The sequence below is a fragment of the Schistocerca cancellata genome, chromosome 8 (assembly GCF_023864275.1).
Source record: "Schistocerca cancellata isolate TAMUIC-IGC-003103 chromosome 8, iqSchCanc2.1, whole genome shotgun sequence".
NCBI lineage: Eukaryota > Metazoa > Arthropoda > Insecta > Orthoptera > Acrididae > Schistocerca > Schistocerca cancellata.
The window spans coordinates 45,968,712-45,988,069 of record NC_064633.1 but is presented as its reverse complement, the minus strand read 5'-3'; the positions used below and the strand labels follow the sequence as shown (position 1 = coordinate 45,988,069).

General features: G+C 44.5%; 1 protein-coding gene across 1 annotated transcript in view; it reads right to left on the bottom strand.

Annotated features, from left to right (window-relative positions):
* Window positions 1-19,358, bottom strand: part of LOC126095330 (zinc finger and BTB domain-containing protein 45-like) — a 559,429-nt gene that overhangs the window by 30,346 nt on the left and 509,725 nt on the right. Inside the window, exon 6 of the mRNA XM_049910136.1 lies at window positions 1,397-2,017. Within this exon, the coding sequence (XP_049766093.1) occupies window positions 1,397-2,017 (621 nt within the window). The remainder of the gene's footprint in view (window positions 1-1,396; window positions 2,018-19,358) is intronic.

Genomic DNA, 19,358 nt, shown 5'->3' with positions numbered 1-19,358 from the left:
TGTCCTTGCCAAGCAGACACAACAGCAGAAACTGAAGAGATTGAGCGTTAGGATAGTAAAATTTCGTTATAGCCCACGCAAGTGTAACAGAAATACTCAGCGAATTTAAACAGGAGTGCTTGGAAGAATAGAAAAGTAGTGCTTGCGAAATCCGTTTGTGTAACTGCAGAGAATACGGCCGGGAGAGCAGTGTGCTGGTCCCATTGTATATCGCAACCGAATGAAACCGACACGGCGGTCGGTGACCTTTATGCAATTTTTTGCTCCTGATCTGGGAGATGAGTTCCTTTTATTCTAATTCGAAGAAGACTATATGACCTTTATACTTCCATCATCGTGTATCTTACTAAAAGTTTACCAGAATGAGATACGACGGGTTAATGCACACATCTTCCTCAATCCGCGAATAGAATATGAAAAAATGTTGGTAGAATGTACACTCCGAATCCACTGTATTTACGGACACTATATGAAGATTTGAAGTAGTGGAAAGGTTTCGATGGAGCTCATGAATGTTCAGCGAACCAGGGAAGTATAAACATGGCTGTTGTCTAGGAAGACAGATATTTACACTGCATTTTGGACATGAAAACGTGGAACAGTCAGCAACAATCATAAAACTGAAATAAACATTGTGGATCAGGATCACTGAAACTTGAATGACTAGGACAAATTATTGTTTGAAGAACAGTCCCAAAAATCACAAAACTCAGGCCTTAAAGAAAATCTCCACACATAACAAGTTTTACTCCTTATCAGGCATTTGGCACACTCAGAAGCTTGAGCAGAGAGTAACCTGTGACGCTATTAAGTTACAGCTTGGACCCTTCGAAAGAGTGAGACAATATATCTTGCAACATCTGAGCGCTTATATTGCACCCAATGTTCAATGTTGGCGTCTTCATATATATATATATATATATATATATATATATATATATATATATAAATGCCGAACGGTAGCCACTTTTCCTCTAAGTCATACACTTTGAAAACACTTAGAAAACTTTATTACCTTAGACCACAAGATCTACAAACTGAAGGTGTACTCAGATCGAGTTATTTGGGAAGTGGTGGCAACAGGAGGGGCATTTAGGCATGAAATTCCACTACTACTGCCGAAAGCAGTGTTTAACATTGCAGATTCCATAGGGAACTGGGAGAAGGCAAGAATCGTGTAATGTACTGTGCAACAAGTAGTTCCTTTATTGCAGACTCATATTTTATTTCCGCACATGATATGAATATTTCGTTCCTTTTCTACGCTGCATTCACCTCCTGAAGTGGTTCCCTTACTTAGTTTACTCTGAATAGTTCTATCCCTACAGTTCTACTTACTAAAGCACTCATCTCTGACTTAATTTAGTGAAGCGAACAAGTTTACAAGTGTACGTACCTTGAGAGACGTCTTGGTGCCAAAGAGCTTGCCGCACTCTTCACATTTATGTTTTCTCTGCGGATCAACGGCGGTGTCGGCGGCTGAGACCGGGTTTGCCACCAGGTCTTGGGGTTTTCGTGATGACTCTGGTGGGTCTGGGGGCTGCTGTCGAAGGGGACACGGAGGATGCGACTGCGGAGGCTGGGGTGGCTGGAGCTCCTGGAAGAGTGCTGGCTGCTGTGAGGGCATCACTGGAGGTAGTGGGGCCGTTGGGGGCGGCGGAGGTGGTGGCAGAGTCTGAGCGTGCGGATGGATCTGCTGTGGAGTTACGCCGAGAGGTGCTGTTGTTGTTGGTGGAGGTGGTGGTGGAGGTGGAGGTGGTGGTGGTGCTGCTGGTGCTGGTGCTGTCGCTGGATGAGGGGGAAGAGGAGGAGGAGGTGGAGGCGGCTGGTAGACCCACAGACGCTGCTGCAGCTGCTGCGGTGGCGTCACGGCCGTCAGACTGCTGCTGTTGTTGTTGGTGTCTGGCCGCGCCTTCTTGTCTGCGGGTCCCCCACCCAGCAGCCGCTTCAGGCGGGGGCTGTCTTCCTCCGCATGGACGGCTTGGCGCGTAGTCGGCGCCCCGGGGCCGTCTCGATGCTGTGGACGGGAAGACAACCACGAGTGTAGCAGAACACATACTGAACTCAATACAGTACTTGTGGACAGGCGGTATCGTGGGCGAAGTTGGAATCCACGAGCGGCAGTCGTAAGCAGAGTGTCATTAGTTATAAAATAAAACATTTTGAACTAACTTCGGGAATTTAATTGATATTGGGCATCCACGAGAGTATATTGCGTCATGGTAACAAGATGTAGACTATCTATAGTACAGAAACACTTCACATTAATAACAACCCATTGCGAAACTGCTTACTTTAGACAGGAAAGTAAGTGGTCTGTAGACCTGGAACAGTGGTTAGTACAGTTTGTTATGTGCATTTGCCACCCGGATTTGGAATGGCGAACATATTAAATAGTTAATAATCTTGATCGTTCTGTGCTTCCACAGCTGGATGATGTGTACGTACAAGCACGAAAGATGAAACTTTCTGGCAGATTAAAACTGTGTGATCAAAACTGTGCACTTGCCCGCGAAAGGCAAAGGTCCCGAGTTCGAGCTCGGTCGGGCACACAGTTTTAATCTGCCAGGAAGTTTCATATCAGCGCACACTCCGCTGCAGAGTGAGAATCTCATTCTGGAAGCACGAAAGATGTCGCTATATGTGCGATTACTACGTCACAACTGTTTTCGTTAAAATTGACATCTTCAGGTGACCAGCACTTTAATTGGAGCTGATCTTGATAAAAGCTATTAAAAGACAGAATTAATATGTGGTATACATGGAAAATTCACCAACAGTTTCGAAACTAATACAAAGTCTTCCGGTGTTGTGATGCAAAAAATGTCTGATCGGTAAACCAAACGCTGAAGGCACAGCTGGAACATGACGAACAGACTGATTCACTTAACGCATCTAGCATGTGCCTTTAACATCTGTATCTAAAGCTACATCTAGATCTACATGATAACTCTACAGTTCACAGTTAAAGTGACTGGAAGAGGGATCTTTGAAACACCTTCGGTCTATTTCTCTACGGTTCCGCTCTGTACAAGCACTGATTCCTCTTATTTTATTGTGATAATCATTTCTTCTTCTATATATTTGTAAATAATAAAATGTTTTCACATTCATAGGATAAAGCTGGTGACCGGCAATTCGTGAAAAAATTTCATCGCAACGAAAAATTCGTTTGTTTTAATGATGGCCATCCCAACTCGCATATAATCGTGACACTGTCTCCCTCATTTCGTGGTAATACAAAAGGAGATGCTTGTCTTTGAACTTCGTTCGACCTCCCAATCAATTCTATCTGGTAAGGATCACCAACAACCTAGCAGTACTCCAGCGTAGTAAACCTGTTGTAACCGTTCTGGCAATAAAAAGGAGTCTTTGGGTTGCCTTTGCATTATCTGTGTTGTCATTACCATTTAAGTTGATCGTAATTATAATTCCAATGTATTTAGTCGAATTGACAGCATTTACATTTGTGTTATTTATCGTGTAATCGAAATTTAACGTCACACTCACGTGGATGACCTCACAGAGACAAGTGCCACTTTTCGTACCATTCAGATACAGTGTCTAAGTAATTTTGCAATTGATTTTTCTCTTCTGATGATTTTAGAGGACGGTAATTGACAGCGTCATCTGCAAACATTCTAAGAGGGCTGCTCAGACTATCTCCAAAATAGTTTATGTTGACTAGGAGTAGCAGAGGGCCTATAACACTTTGTAGGGAACGCCGGGTATCACTTCTATTTTACTTGACAACTTACCGCCAACTACTACAAACCGCTGCCTTTCTGAAAGGAAATGTCTCAAAGCTGAAACAATACTCCATAGGCACGAAATTTGATTAGAAGAGTCTTGGAGAAACGGTGTGAAAAGTCTTCTGGAAATCTAAAAATATAGAACCGATTTGAGATCACCTGTCGATACAACAGACAACTTCGTGCGAATAAAGACCTAGCTGTGCTTCAGATGCGCGATATATTCTTAATATGTGCTGTGAGTGTTTCAGTAGACTGTTACCTTAGAGGTAATTCACACAGTGTATATTTCGATGTCCTATTGCAAATCGAAGTTAGTGAAACGGGTTTATAATTAAGCGGGACATTGCTATTTCCCTTCTTGAGTATTGATGTGACCTGTGCAAATTTCCAGCCTTTTGGTACGGATCTTTCGTCAAGCTAGTGGTTGTCTACGATCGTATCTGCATACTCTGAAAGAAACCTTATTTGTAAGCTATCTAGACCGGAATACTCTTCGTTATTAAGCACATTAAGTTGATTCGCTAGTCCGAGGATACCTACTTCTATGTTACTCATTTTGGCAGTTTTTCTCGATTCGAGTTTTGGAATATTTGCTTTGCGTTGTTTGGTGGAGGTATTTCAGAAAACTTTGTTTAACAACTCTGCTTTAGTTGCGCTGTCAGCGGTTATATTACCATTGGTTACGTGCAGTGAAGGCATTGGTTGTGTCTTGACGCTGGTGTACCTTCCACACAACCAGAAACTCTTAGATTGTTCTGTCAGATTTCGAGATTGTGGTATCTATTGAAAGCATCTCGCATCAGTAAAACACCACCAGTCTTTTAAGTTTCGCATGGTTTTTCGTTGCTTCTGCAACAGTCCTCTGACCTCTTTTGTGTAACCTCTTTTGTATACCAAGGGGGATCAGCACAATCGTTTATTAATTTCTTTGATTTTAAGCCTCATCTCTTCTACACTTACATAATTAGTTGGGAAGGAGTGGAGGCTATCTCTCAGCAAAGCGCAACGCGAATTTTTAGCTGCTCTTTTTAAATACATATACTTTGCGTTTACTTTCGGTAGATTTAGATGTTGCAGTGGTCAGTCTCTCTACAATTATCTTTTAGCGCTTGATCTTGCAATTAATTATTTTTTGAATAATTACGCGGATGCACTTAGTGAGTATTAGCTACAAACACTGTTGGAAGGTTTACTATTAAAAACAGTCTTGATCATAATTTATTTAGTACGGTGACCGGTTTCGACCACTACTTTGGTCATCTTCAGACCAATGAGTAAGAACCTCCCTCTGCTAGTGATTCTCTAGCAGAAGGAGGTTCTTACTCATTGGTCTGAAGATGACCACAGTAGTGGTCGAAACCAGTAATCGTACTAAATAATTTGTGATCGAAACTGTTTTTAATAGTAAATATTTGTAACATATTGATGACTGTCACTCTCATAATGTATTCAAAAGTAATTACTGTTGGAAGATTTTCAGTGTGTCTTCTAATAGCTCTTAGGCTAATCTCGGCTAGCTTCCTGGTAGCCAGAGATGTTCATTTCTGACAAAATCGAATGTGGTGTAATAAATGAACGTATAAAGACACATGTGGAGGTTTTTATGGACAATTATACTGTCGAATTACATTCAATAAGGAAACTAAAGACAACTCGCTTGCTGAAGTTCAGTGTCACATTTAACGTTATTTCAGAAAGGAAGAAACTGTCTATGGAAGTTGCATCTTGCAACGGTATGTACATTTTTTATATCTGTTAATATGGTGTCTGCATCCCATATAACGGTTAGTGAAGTCCACTGATATGGGGTTGCCTTAACATGAGAGATGTTACTAATCTACAGTAGCCTGACAGTACAAAATCTTGTCATCTAACGGTCCAGTGCAGTCTGTAACGTGGTGCGTCGATTCGGAAAGTCTAGCGAAGATCAAAGAAGTTTGGTCTGTTCGTTTTGCTGTCAATCTAGTTTACGTCTTAAATTATAATCCTCCAATAGTATTGAAAACCTTTACGCTCTCACATTCTTGGTAATTATCCGGAGATTATTTTACCTATTATATAACATGCCAGCTAAAGAAAACTTCCATGTTTTTCTTTTTTCCCACCGTGCCGTCCCAACACTACAGACTGTCGCTACACCAGGAGACGGTTATTTATTATATCTGTCGTGCTAATACACCCCTTCAGATTACGATTATTGTTTGACGATCTTCACATACTTCACCGATATCTGCTATTCAATGCACTCCCAAGCATCGTGCTAAAACGAAGTAAAATCAAACTCGGGTGTGAGGTCAAACACAAGTTCAGGTGGATAATAATAGAGGAGGGATCGGGCACGGTCTTCCATCACGTAATATCCTGGTACTGTAAGAATCACAAAAGCTTACTTCGTCTGCCTGCACAGTGAAAAAGTGAATGCTGGTCACGTACCGCAACTGCGTCACATTACATACGTGCAAGTAATTTAAATAACGATGTTCTAAACAAGGCAGACTGATTATCAAAAATACACTCCTGGAAATGGAAAAAAGAACACATTGACACCGGTGTGTCAGACCCACCATACTTGCTCCGGACACTGCGAGAGGGCTGTACAAGCAATGATCACGCGCACGGCGCAGCGGACACACCAGGAACCGCAGTGTTGGCCGTCGAATGGCGCTAGCTGCGCAGCATTTGTGCACCGCCGCCGTCAGTGTCAGCCAGTTTGCCGTGGCATACGGAGCTCTATCGCAGTCTTTAACACTGGTAGCATGCCGCGACAGCGTGGACGTGAACCGTATGTGCAGTTGACGGACTTTGAGCGAGGGCGTATAGTGGGCATGCGGGAGGCCGGGTGGACGTACCGCCGAATTGCTCAACACGTGGGGCGTGAGGTCTCCACAGTACATCGATGTTGTCGCCAGTGGTCGGCGGAAGGTGCACGTGCCCGTCGACCTGGGACCGGACCGCAGCGACGCACGGATGCACGCCAAGACCGTAGGATCCTACGCAGTGCCGTAGGGGACCGCACCGCCACTTCCCAGCAAATTAGGGACACTGTTGCTCCTGGGGTATCGGCGAGGACCATTCGCAACCGTCTCCATGAAGCTGGGCTACGGTCCCGCACACCGTTAGGCCGTCTTCCGCTCACGCCCCAAAATCGTGCAGCCCGCCTCCAGTGGTGTCGCGACAGGCGTGAATGGAGGGACGAATGGAGACGTGTCGTCTTCAGCGATGAGAGTCGCTTCTGCCTTGGTGCCAATGATGGTCGTATGCGTGTTTGGCGCCGTGCAGGTGAGCGCCACAATCAGGACTGCATACGACCGAGGCACACAGGGCCAACACCCGGCATCATGGTGTGGGGAGCGATCTCCTACACTGGCCGTACACCACTGGTGATCGTCAAGGGGCACTGAATAGTGCACGGTACATCCAAACCGTCATCGAACCGATCGTTCTACCATTCCTAGACCGGCAAGGGAACTTGCTGTTCCAACAGGACAATGCACGTCCGCATGTATCCCGTGCCACCCAACGTGCTCTAGAAGGTGTAAGTCAACTACCCTGGCCAGCAAGATCTCCGGATCTGTCCCCCATTGAGCATGTTTGGGACTGGATGAAGCGTCGTCTCACGCGGTCTGCACGTCCAGCACGAACGCTGGTGCAGCTGAGGCGCCAGGTGGAAATGGCATGGCAAGCCGTTCCACAGGACTACATCCAGCATCTCTACTATCGTCTACATGGGAGAATAGCAGCCTGCATTGCTGCGAAAGGTGGATATACACTGTACTAGTGCCGACATTGTGCATGCTCTGTTGCCTGTGTCTATGTGCCTGTGGTTCTGTCAGTGTGATCATGTGATGTATCTGACCCCAGGAATGTGTCAATAAAGTTTCCCCTTCCTGGGACAATGAATTCACGGTGTTCTTATTTCAATTTCCAGGAGTGTATATCGTTCCGTTACTACAGCCCCGTAGGCAGCATTTTCATCCATGTATATAACATTATGAAAACGGATATACGTGCAGTATATCGGTGTTTAGGTGTGTGTGTATGTCCCACATTTCCTCCTAAATCACAAGACCAATTTCGCATCCATGTATGTAACATTATGAAAACGGATATACGTGCAGTATATCGGTGTTTAGGTGTGTGTGTATGTCCCACATTTCCTCCTAAATCACAAGACCAATTTCATAAAACTTGGTACGCATATTACTTACCGTCCGAAAAGAATTGCTGTAAGGATAAGAACCACCTATCAAAAGTGTAGACGTTTAGTGACTCACAACGAATTTTACACATAATTTCAAACCTTTATGAAACTTCTTCTGGATGACAATTCCCGAAAAATAACGAAGAGAAAAAAAGTTTAGCGCTTACATTTTTGCCGTTCTTATAGCACAAGTACCGAATGAAGCATGACGTTTAACTTTATTACTTCTTTATTAATTGTATTTAATATAAATTTTGCAGGCAGTCTATATGTATAACGCTGAATGTACTTACAAAAATGTATTATTGTAGAAAACATAGTTCAGGAGATAATGCGTCATAAACAATGACAATCTTCAATATGGAACAGCAGGGTGAAATTCGCTAGGATGCATGTGAAACATGTGCACTAGTACATGTCAAATATGTTAAATAGCACGGGTAGAAGCTCATCCTGAACCCTGGAACGATTTCAAATTTGGTACACATTTTAGTTATTATTTGCAAAGAAATACTGTGAGGGTAAGAACTAATAGCCAGCGGTTGCGGTGGTTGTGGTAACGCTGAGAGAGAGAGAGAGAGAGAGAGAGAGAGAGAGAGAGAGATAGAGAGAGAGAATGAAGAGATGGACAGAGAGATTTCAGGCGTACCCCAAGGTAGTGTTATAGGCCCTTTGCTATATCTCGGGTTTTTTGCAGATGACGCAGTCTTTTATCGACTAGTAAAGTTATCAGAAGATCAAAACAAATTACAAAACGATTTTGAAAAGATATCTGTATGGTGCAAAAGTTGGCAATTGGCCCTAAACAACGAAAAGTGTGAGGTCACCCACATGACTGCTAAAAGAAATTCGTTAAATTTGGGTTACACGATAAATTAGTCAAATCTAAGGGCCATAAATTCAACTAAATACCTCGGAATTACAATTACGAACAACGTAAGTTAAAAGGAACGCACAGAAGAAGTTGTGGGGAAGGGTAACCAAAGATTGCATTTTATTGACAGTACACATAGAAAATGTATCTAGTAAAGACACTGCCTACACTACGCTTATCTGTCCTGTTTTAGAGAGCTGTTGCGCGCTGTGGCATTCTTGTCAGATAGGACCGACGGAGTACGTCGAGAAAGTTCAAAGAAGGGCAGCACGTTTTGTATTATCGCGAAATAGGGGAGAGAGTGTCACTGAAATGATACCGGATTTGGGGTCAACATCGTTAAAACAAAGACCTGTTATGGCGGAATATTCTCAGGAAAATTTAGTCACCAACGTCTCCTCGGGATGCGAAAATATTTTGTTGACGCCGACCTACATGGGGAGAAACAACCACCGTAATAAAATAAGGGAAATCAGAGCTCGCACCGAAAGATATGGCTATTCGTTTCCGCTCGCTGTATGAGATTAGAATAATAGCGAATTATTATGAAGGTGGTTTGATGAACACTCTGTCGGGCACTTAAATGTGATTTGCAGAGTATGCATGTAGATGTAGATGTAGATGTAGGGACTGGGAGGAGGAGAGGAACAGTGACAGGGAAGGGGAGCACATGGACAGAGAGGAGGGTAGGAGGAGATGGACAGAATAGCGATAGGAGAAGAATGGCAGAGAGTAAAGATGGGGGACGTGGAGTCAAAGCAGGAGAAGGAGATGGACAAAGAGGGAAGCAGTAGATGGACAGAGGGTCGAAGAGCAGACTGACAGAGAGAGGGGAAAGTAGATGGACAGAGAGATATGAGGAGATGGATAGAGGGAGAGACAGGAGGAGATGGAGCAAGAGAAGATTTGTATAAATACACTCCTGGAAATTGAAATAAGAACACCGTGAATTCATTGTCCCAGGAAGAGGAAACTTTATTGACACATTCCTGGGGTCAGATACATCACATGATCACACTGACAGAACCACAGGCACATAGACACAGGCAACAGAGCATGCACAATGTCGGCACTAGTACAGTGTATATCCACCTTTCGCAGCAATGCAGGCTGCTATTCTCCCAGGGAGACGATAGTAGAGATGCTGGATGTAGTCCTGTGGAACGGCTTGCCATGCCATTTCCACCTGGCGCCTCAGTTGGACCAGCGTTCGTGCTGGACGTGCAGACCGCGTGAGACGACGCTTCATCCAGTCCCAAACATGTTCAATGAGGGACAGATCCGGAGATCTTGCTGGCCAGGGTAGTTGACTTACACCTTCTAGAGCACGTTGGGTGGTACGGGATACATGCGGACGTGCATTGTCCTGTTGGAAGAGCAAGTTCCCTTGCCGGTCTAGGAATGGTAGAACGATGGGTTCGATGACGGTTTGGATGTACCGTGCACTATTCAGTGTCCCCTCGACGATCACCAGTGGTGTACGGCCAGTGTAGGAGATCGCTCCCCACACCATGATGCCGGGTGTTGGCCCTGTGTGCCTCGGTCGTATGCAGTCCTGATTGTGGCGCTCACCTGCACGGCGCCAAACACGCATACGACCATCATTGGCACCAAGGCAGAAGCGACTCTCATCGCTGAAGACGACACGTCTCCATTCGTCCCTCCATTCACGCCTGTCGCGACACCACTGGAGGCGGGCTGCACGATGTTGGGGCGTGAGCGGAAGACGGCCTAACGGTGTGCGGGACCGTAGCCCAGCTTCATGGAGACGGTTGCGAATGGTCCTCGCCGATACCCCAGGAGCAACAGTGTCCCTAATTTGCTGCGAAGTGGCGGTGCGGTCCCCTACGGCACTGCGTAGGATCCTACGGTCTTGGCGTGCATCCGTGCGTCGCTGCGGTCCGGTCCCGGGTCGACGGGCACGTGCACCTTCCGCCGACCACTGGCGACAACATCGATGTACTGTGGAGACCTCACGCCCCACGTGTTGAGCAATTCGGCGGTACGTCCACCCGGCCTCCCGCATGCCCACTATACGCCCTCGCTCAAAGTCCGTCAACTGCACATACGGTTCACGTCCACGCTGTCGCGGCATGCTACCAGTGTTAAAGACTGCGATGGAGCTCCGTATGCCACGGCAAACTGGCTGACACTGACGGCGGCGGTGCACAAACGCTGCGCAGCTAGCGCCATTCGACGGCCGACACCGCGGTTCCTGGTGTGTCCGCTGTGCCGTGCGTGTGATCATTGCTTGTACAGCCCTCTCGCAGTGTCCGGAGCAAGTATGGTGGGTCTGACACACCGGTGTCAATGTGTTCTTTTTTCCATTTCCAGGAGTGTACATACCCGGACAAGGACGGTACTCAGCTATTTACTATTATAAACGAAAAGTCCGCCTCCGTAGATGAATGATCAGCATAGAAGGCTACCACGCGGAGGACTCAGATTCGATCCCCAGTACTTCCTTGGTGCTAGGACTGGTACCGGTGCACTTAGCCTCGTGATCCCTACTGCGGAGATATTCGATTGAGAAGTAGCGGTCCACATATAGCAAGACGGCAAAACGGCCGGAAGAGCGGCTTGCTGCCATCTGCCCCTCCACAGAACATCCGTATGGCGCCGCAAAGCAGGCGGCCGGTCGCCAGCCCTCTGGTCATCCAGCCGTGGGCGAGGAGCTCGCTTGCTTCTAATTATAAGTGAAGCGAAGTAATGGTTTGCCTGTTACCAGTAACAAGATTATCGGGGTCTGACCACGGTTGCTATGGAACAACCGGAATCGGCAGGCAGACTTCCACGACAGAGCTGCATTGTAGTTACGGGGCGATGGCCAGGCTGCCACAGGTGCGTAGGGAGGCGCGCTGCAGGCGACAGACTGGATGTCCGAGGACGGCCGGAGTCTGTCGGCGGCATCTCCCGCAGATTCGGCGAGCGGTGGATGTGCCTTTGGCAGTTGCCGGTACAGAGACGCCTGACGCCCAGCCACCAACTGGGAAGTGTCCCCGTTGCTGTCTCGACAGGCGTCCGCTTTCGTGTCTTAACAACAAGTGTGCCTCTTTGCATTCTTCAGAGCTCTCTCCCTAGGCATGACCACATACCGATTTTGTTAGCACAAAATGGTTCAAATGTCTCTGAGCACTGTGGGACTTAACATCTGAGGTCATCAGTCCCCTAGAACTTAGAACTACTTAAACCTAACTAACCTAAGGACATCACACGCATCCATGCCCGAGGCAGGATTCGAACCTGCGACCGTAGCAGTCGCGCGGTAACAGACTGAAGCGCCTAGAACCGCTCGGCCAACGTGGCTTGTTTGCACATTTTCTTCTTCTGGCCAATCAAATTATTGTCCGACAGTGTCGTTAAACATTTCGTACCTCCCACAAAACTCACGAGAAGAAAGGGAGACAATACTCAGACTTTACTGTTGCTGAAATTCCTTCACAGAGCAAAATATATGTCGCCAGTTTCCAACAGATGCCCGGTCTCCAGTCGAGTCACCTGCTAATGCCTCCTTTCATTCCATCTTTGCTACTTATGTCATGACCGGCTATTGTTCTCACACTTCTAACCGCAGAGGTCTGCAAGTTGACATAGCAGGCCGGTGTGGCCGTGCGGTTCTAAGCCCTTCAGTCTGGAACCGCGTGACCACTAGGGTCGCAGGTTCGAATCCTGCCTCGGGCATGGATGTGTGTGATGTCCTTAGGTTAGTTAGATTTAAGTAGTACTAAGTTCTAGGAGACTGATGACCACAGATGTTAAGTCCCATAGTGCTCAGAGCCATTTGAACCATTTTTTGTAAGCTGACTTAAAAAAAAGAAAAGAAAAGAAACATAGTAAGTGTTCCTTTCCTTCGCAAACTGCAAACGTCCGTTAGTCTCCAGCTTGCAAATGGACACTTACCGACAGCAGAGAGTCCGCTCACCCGACGCCAAGAATTTTTACTCTCCAGATCCGTAATCGCGACTGTGAGCATGCCTTGGCAGACCCGCCGCCTGTGAACGGACAGGTGTCGTAGCCGGACGCCTTTGTTCCATCTGATAAGGCAACGCTCGTGCACATGTGATATCGAGTGACGGACTGCAGCCACACACGAGCGATTTTCCAGGAAATTTCATACAGTATTACGAACTCCACTGTGTCGAGAGATTCTGGTATGGCAATTGAGCTGCTATGTTTACCAGCAGTCTACATCTACGTCTATATGTATACTCTGAAAATCACATTTAAGGGCCTGGCAAAGGATTCATCGGACCACCTCACACTAGTTCTCTATTACTCCAATTTCGAACCGCGCGCGGAAATAATGAACACCTATATCTTTCGGAGCGAACTCTGATTTCCCTTATTTTATTACGGTGATCCTTTCTCCCTATGCATGTCGCCGTCAAAAAAATATATTCGCATACCGAGAAGAAGTTGGTGGCTGAAATTTTGTGAGAAGATTCCGCCGCAGCGAAAACGTTTGTTTTAATGATGTCCACCACAAATCCTGTATTATTTCAGTGACACTCTCTTCCCTACTTCGCGAAAATACAAAACGTGCTGCCCTTCTTTGAACTTTTCCTCTGTCAATCCTGTCTGGTAAGGATCCCACATCGCATAGCTGTATTCTAAAAGAGAGAGGGCAAGCATAGTGTAGGCAGTCTCTTTGGTAGCTCTGTTATATTTCCTAACTGTCCTGCCAGTAAACCGCAGTCTTAGGTTACTCTTCACCACAACATTTCCTGCGAGTTACTCCCAATTTGTTTGTAATTGTAACTCCTAGGTATTTGGTTCAATTTACCGCCCTTAGATTTGAATAATTTATTGTGTAAGCCAAGTTTAAGGGATTTTTCTAGCACTCACACAGACGATGTCACACTTTTCCTTATTCAGGGTAAACTGACAATTTTATGCAACATACAGATATCTTTTCTAAATCGTTTTGCAGTTCGCTTTGATCTTCTGATAACTTTACTAGTCGATAAGCAACAGCGCCATCAGCGAAAAATCTAAGACTGCTGTTCAGATAGTCTCCCAAATCGTTTAAATAGATGAGCAACAGCAAAGGGCCTGTAACACTACCTTGGGGAACACCAGAAATCACTTCTGTTTTACTCGATGACTTTCCGTCAGTTTCTAAGAACTGTGACCCCTTTGACAGGAAATTACATATCCTGTCACCTAACTGAGACGAAATTCCAAAAGCACGCAATTTCACTACGAGCCGCTTGTGGGGTATAGTGTCAATAGCCTTCTGGAAATCTAGAAATACGGAATCAATTTGAAATACCTTGTTAATAGCACTCAACACTTCGAGTAAGTAAAGTGCTAGTGGTGTTTCACAAGAACGATATTTTCTAGATCCGCGTTCACTGTGTGTCAATAGACTGCTTTATTAGAGGTAATTCATAATGTTCGAACACAATATTTGTTCCAAAATCCTGCTGCATATCGACTTTAAGGATTTGGGAGTGTAATTTAATAAATTAACCCTATTACCTATCTGGAATATCGGTATGACCTGGGCAACTTTCTAGTCTTTGAATACGGATCTTTCATAGGGTAAACGGTTGTATATGATTGTTAAGTATGGAACTATTGTATCAGCATACTCTGAAAGGACCATTACTGGTATACAGTCTGAACCGGAAGGCTTGTTTTTGTTAAGTGATTTAAATTGTTTCACTACTCCGAGGATATCTACTTCTACGTTATTCATGTTGGCAGCTGTTCTTGATTCGAATTCTCGAATATTTACTTCTTCGCTGAACGAATTTCGGAAGGCTGTGTTTAGTAATTCTGCTTTGGCAGCAATGTCGTCGACGGTATATCAAATTCGTATCGCTCAGAGAAGGCAGTGATTGTATCTTGCCGCCAGCGTACTTTACATACGACCAGAATCTCTTTGGATTTTCTGCCAGTTGTAGAGACAAAGTTTCGCTTTAGAAACTATTGTAAGCGTCTTTCATTGAAGCCTTGTCTAAATTTCGAGAGACTGTGAAAGATCGCCAATCTTGGAGAGTTTGCGTTCGTCTAAAGTTGGCGTGATTTTTCGTTGCTTCTGCAAAAGTGTTTCGACCCGTTTTGTGTACCAAGGAGAATCAGCTCAACTGTTTGTTAATTTATTTGGTATAAATCTCTCAACTGCAGCCGATACTATTTCTTTGAATTCAAGCCACATCTGGTCTACACTTATACTGGTGATTTGGAAGGAGTGGAGATCGTCTCTTAGGAAGGCGTCAAGTGAATTTTTATCTGCGTTTTTTAATAGGTATCATTTTCGTTTATTTTTGGAGGATTTTGGGGGTTACAATACTCATTCTCGCTATGACAACATTGTTTTCACTAATCGCAGTATCAGTTCAGATGCTCGCAAGTGCAGCTGATTTCCGTATTCCCACGAACACTTGTAAAAATTAATTAATTAAAAATACGGGATTTGCAATTTATGAAACTTGTTTTGAAGCTTATTTTTCCTTGAGAAATCAAGGATACTTTGATGATTATATTATATTTTTCACTGACGCCAAGTACGTAACGTATCTCTACCTGAGTATTAATAGAATTCGTTTTTCGTCTGTTAGTCGTGAATTCTTTTTCGTCATTAGTCCTATTGTTTAATTTCAAGTACACAGTTTCGATGTTTCTATAGAAATATCGTCAATGGCAGCATTGCTAATTACCACAACTCTTGTTACAAATCCTGTGATGGATAGTTAGATTATATTATATGACCAGGGACTTGAGTATAACTGTATAACAGATTTGCCCTGTACATTTAAATTAAAATTTCCTCTTAATATTATGATATGGCATCCTTTTCAAAAGCTAAATCTTTAATAAGATGTATAATTGTTTCATAAATAACTCAGAATCGTCAGACTGAACTCTGTGTATAAACACTTGTTACTATTAAGTCCCGAAAAATTCTGCTGCTGAAGCATGATCATTAAAATGCTAATAATTGCAAAATCTTCGTTTGTGTCTTGAAATACTACTTAATATAAATGGCAATGCTGGATTTTTACCTACCTCTCAGAGTAGTTCGTTGTCTCTGACTGCGTTGCAACGTATAGTTCGTATTTAACATTGTCATAAGTAAATGAAGCAAAACTGCACAACACCACTTGATAAGGAGTCGCGGTCGCTTTGCTGCACATCGCTACTACCAGCCAGGCTGCCATTCTACATAATCGAACCGCACGCGATTCATCAGAATGCCTTGGTTTTCCATGTGATCAGTGACGGATCGATGTGATTTGCCCACTAACGTGCAATCTACAGGGTGTTTCAAAAATGACCGGCATATTTGAAACGGCAATAAAAACTAAACGAGCAGCGATAGAAATACACCGTTTGTTGCAATATGCTTGGGACAACAGTACGTTTTCAGGCGGACAAACTTTCGAAATTACAGTAGTTACAATTTTCAACAACAGATGGCGCTGCAAGTGGTGTGAAAGATATAGAAGACAACGCAGTCTGTGGGTGCGCTATTCTGTACGTCGTCTTTCTGCTGTAAGCGTGTGCTGTTCACAACGTGCAAGTGTGCTGTGGACAACATGGTTTATTCCTTAGAACAGAGGATTTTTCTGGTGTTGGAATTCCACCACCTAGAACACAGTGTTGTTGCAACAATACGAAGTTTTCAACGGAGGTTTAATGTAACCAAAGGACCGAAAAGCGATACAATAAAGGATCTGTTTGAAAAATTTCGACGGACTGGGAACGTGACGGATGAACGTGCTGGAAAGGTAGGGCGACCGCGTACGGCAACCACAGAGGGCCACGCGCAGCTAGTGCAGCAGGTGATCCAACAGCGGTCCAAATGACGCCAACGTCCACGTATCGTCTCATGCGCCAGAGTTTACACCTCTATCCATACAAAATTCAAACGCGGCAACCCCTCAGCGCCGCTACCATTACTGCACGAGAGACATTCGCTAACGATATAGTGCACAGGATTGATGACGGCGATATGCATGTGGGCAGCATTTGGTTTACTGACGAAGCTTATTTTTACCTGGACGGCTTCGTCAATAAACAGAACTGGCGCATATGGGGAACCGAAAAGCCCCATGTTGCAGTCCCATCGTCCCTGCATCCTCAAAAAGTACTGGTCTGGGCCGCCATTTCTTCCAAAGGAATCATTGGCCCATTTTTCAGATCCGAAACGATTACTGCATCACGCTATCTGGACATTCTTCGTGAATTTGTGGCGCTACAAACTAACTTAGACGACAATGCGAACACAGCGTGGTTTATGCAAGATGGTTCCCGGCCACATCGCACGGCCGACGTCTTTAATTTCCTGAATGAATATTTCGATGATCGTGTGATTGCTTTGGGCTATCCGAAACATACAGTAAGCGGCGTGGATTGGCCTCCCTATTCGCCAGACATGAACCCCTGTGACTTCTTTCCGTGGGGACACTTGAAAGACCAGGTGTACCGCCAGAATCCAGAAACAATTGAACAGCTGAAGCAGTACATCTCATCTGCATGTGAAGCCATTCCGCCAGACACGTTGTCAAAGGTTTCGGGTAATTTCATGCAGAGACTACGCCATATTATTGCTACGCATGGTGGATATGTGGAAAATATCGTACTATAGAGTTTCCCAGACCGCAGCGCCATCTGTTGTTGACAATTGTAACTACTGTAATTTCGAAAGTTAGTCTGCCTGAAAATGTACTGTTGTCCCAAGCATATTACAACAAACGGTGTATTTCTATCGCTGCTCGTTTAGTTTTTACTACCGTTTCAAATATACCGGTCATTTTTGAAACACCCTGTATGAAGTGATCGATCGCCCATGCGACGCATGGCTGTGGTCTGTCGCTAGTGTGATGGGCCCTTTATATTTGGGAGTGGGAGGGGGCGGAGGCTTGGTTCGCTCACGGGGAACCGAGACCTCTTACTGACGTCCATTGTGTATCGCTGACATGACGTCTAAAGGCGAATAAACTACTCCACAGACTGAAAACATCAAAAGTGTTAGGTGAAGAAAAATGAAACCTAACAATCGACATTAGGCGATATTTTCACATGAACAAGTTCTGCCAGTGGATGTGACACCTGATCATACATGCGCTATTCAGACTTCGAAACAACAGATTTTCGTCTAGAAGATTCTTTCATATTCGATACATAGCAGACAAAATACAACATTACGGTTATATGTAGAGGCCAAGTATTTTGTTCTTTCCTACCTTCAGTTTTCACTTGAAGAGTGATGATATATAAAAAAAAAAACGCTTTTAATGAAGAAGGAACTGAGAAAATGTTTTCTAAGCAAAACTTATACTAACGTTTCGCAGATCTACAGTTCTGCTCAAGCGGGTGAGTAGGCCGGAAAGTTTATCGTGCAACATCAGTTGCTAATGATCTCGCGTTTCAGTTTTTGGAAGACAGTAAGAAGGTGAATTATGCGAGTCGAGATAGTTATCGTATAATTACGTAAATGACCATAGCGCGTTAACGCCAGTCAAGCAAATTATTACAGCAATTATTTGTATAGCCCGCCGAAAAGTTATTACAGCAATTATTTGTATGGCCCTGCGAACTCGTCCCAATATTTTCGACAAGCGACCCGGTCCTACGTTGTCAGGGCCCCTCAGGCCGTTAATAGTCGCCCCTGATGATGGAAAACGCCGGCCTTCAGAAGTGTAAGTTATTGCCGTGCGGCATGTGGAACACTTGGTCTGCATTTTAGATCACGGTTTCTCCGCTTTACGGGGAGAAATTCTGGACTAATGAACTTCCGTCGACGTGGTTATCTCCTTATGATTTCGGTTCACCTCGAGGTACTCGTACAACAACACTAATTTTATAGCGATTACATTGGTAACTGATGCTTCATTTTCTGTGCCACATTCACAAAAGGCGCAGCAAGTTCGTTGTACTTTAGTTGAACCCGTATCTCTTGTCACGTAATTTTCAATTGTAACACTTTTATGATTGCTTTAATCTGCTTTAGAATAACTTGTTGAATACTGGTTGCCACTTTCGGAAACCAACGTCAGCTGTGCGGTAGGGGTTGATGTCTTGTACATGGTACGCTTCAATAAATCATACGACATCAGTGAAATGAAGAGTATGGTTGAAGTAGAACCACAAGAGATGCGTATTTTCTAAGTGTGGTGAAGAACAATAATGTCTGGGATTTGAAAAAAGCCTCCGAAAGAGTATGCAGAATTTTTCTCTGTACTGCTAACCAAATAACGGTAAAGGCACGTATATAACGTGAGGTTACTGAAATCGACGTAGTTCCAGATGATCGACACGTTCTGTCCGAAAACCTGTGCACTTTCTTCACTCTCTCGCGACATATACTCTGGAGCTTACGTCGTGCTACCTTTTTCGCATCTTGCGTATCCATAAACTCACATTCTGATTCAGACACGCTTGAATATTAGAAAGTAATTAATTTTTACAAATTTTAGCGAGCTATTTCTTCTTCGCGTAATCAGAAACGCTACCTGCACGTTGTCGTTGTTTCTTCGGCTTACGATCGTCAACAGTGTGAAATATAATCGCATCTGTC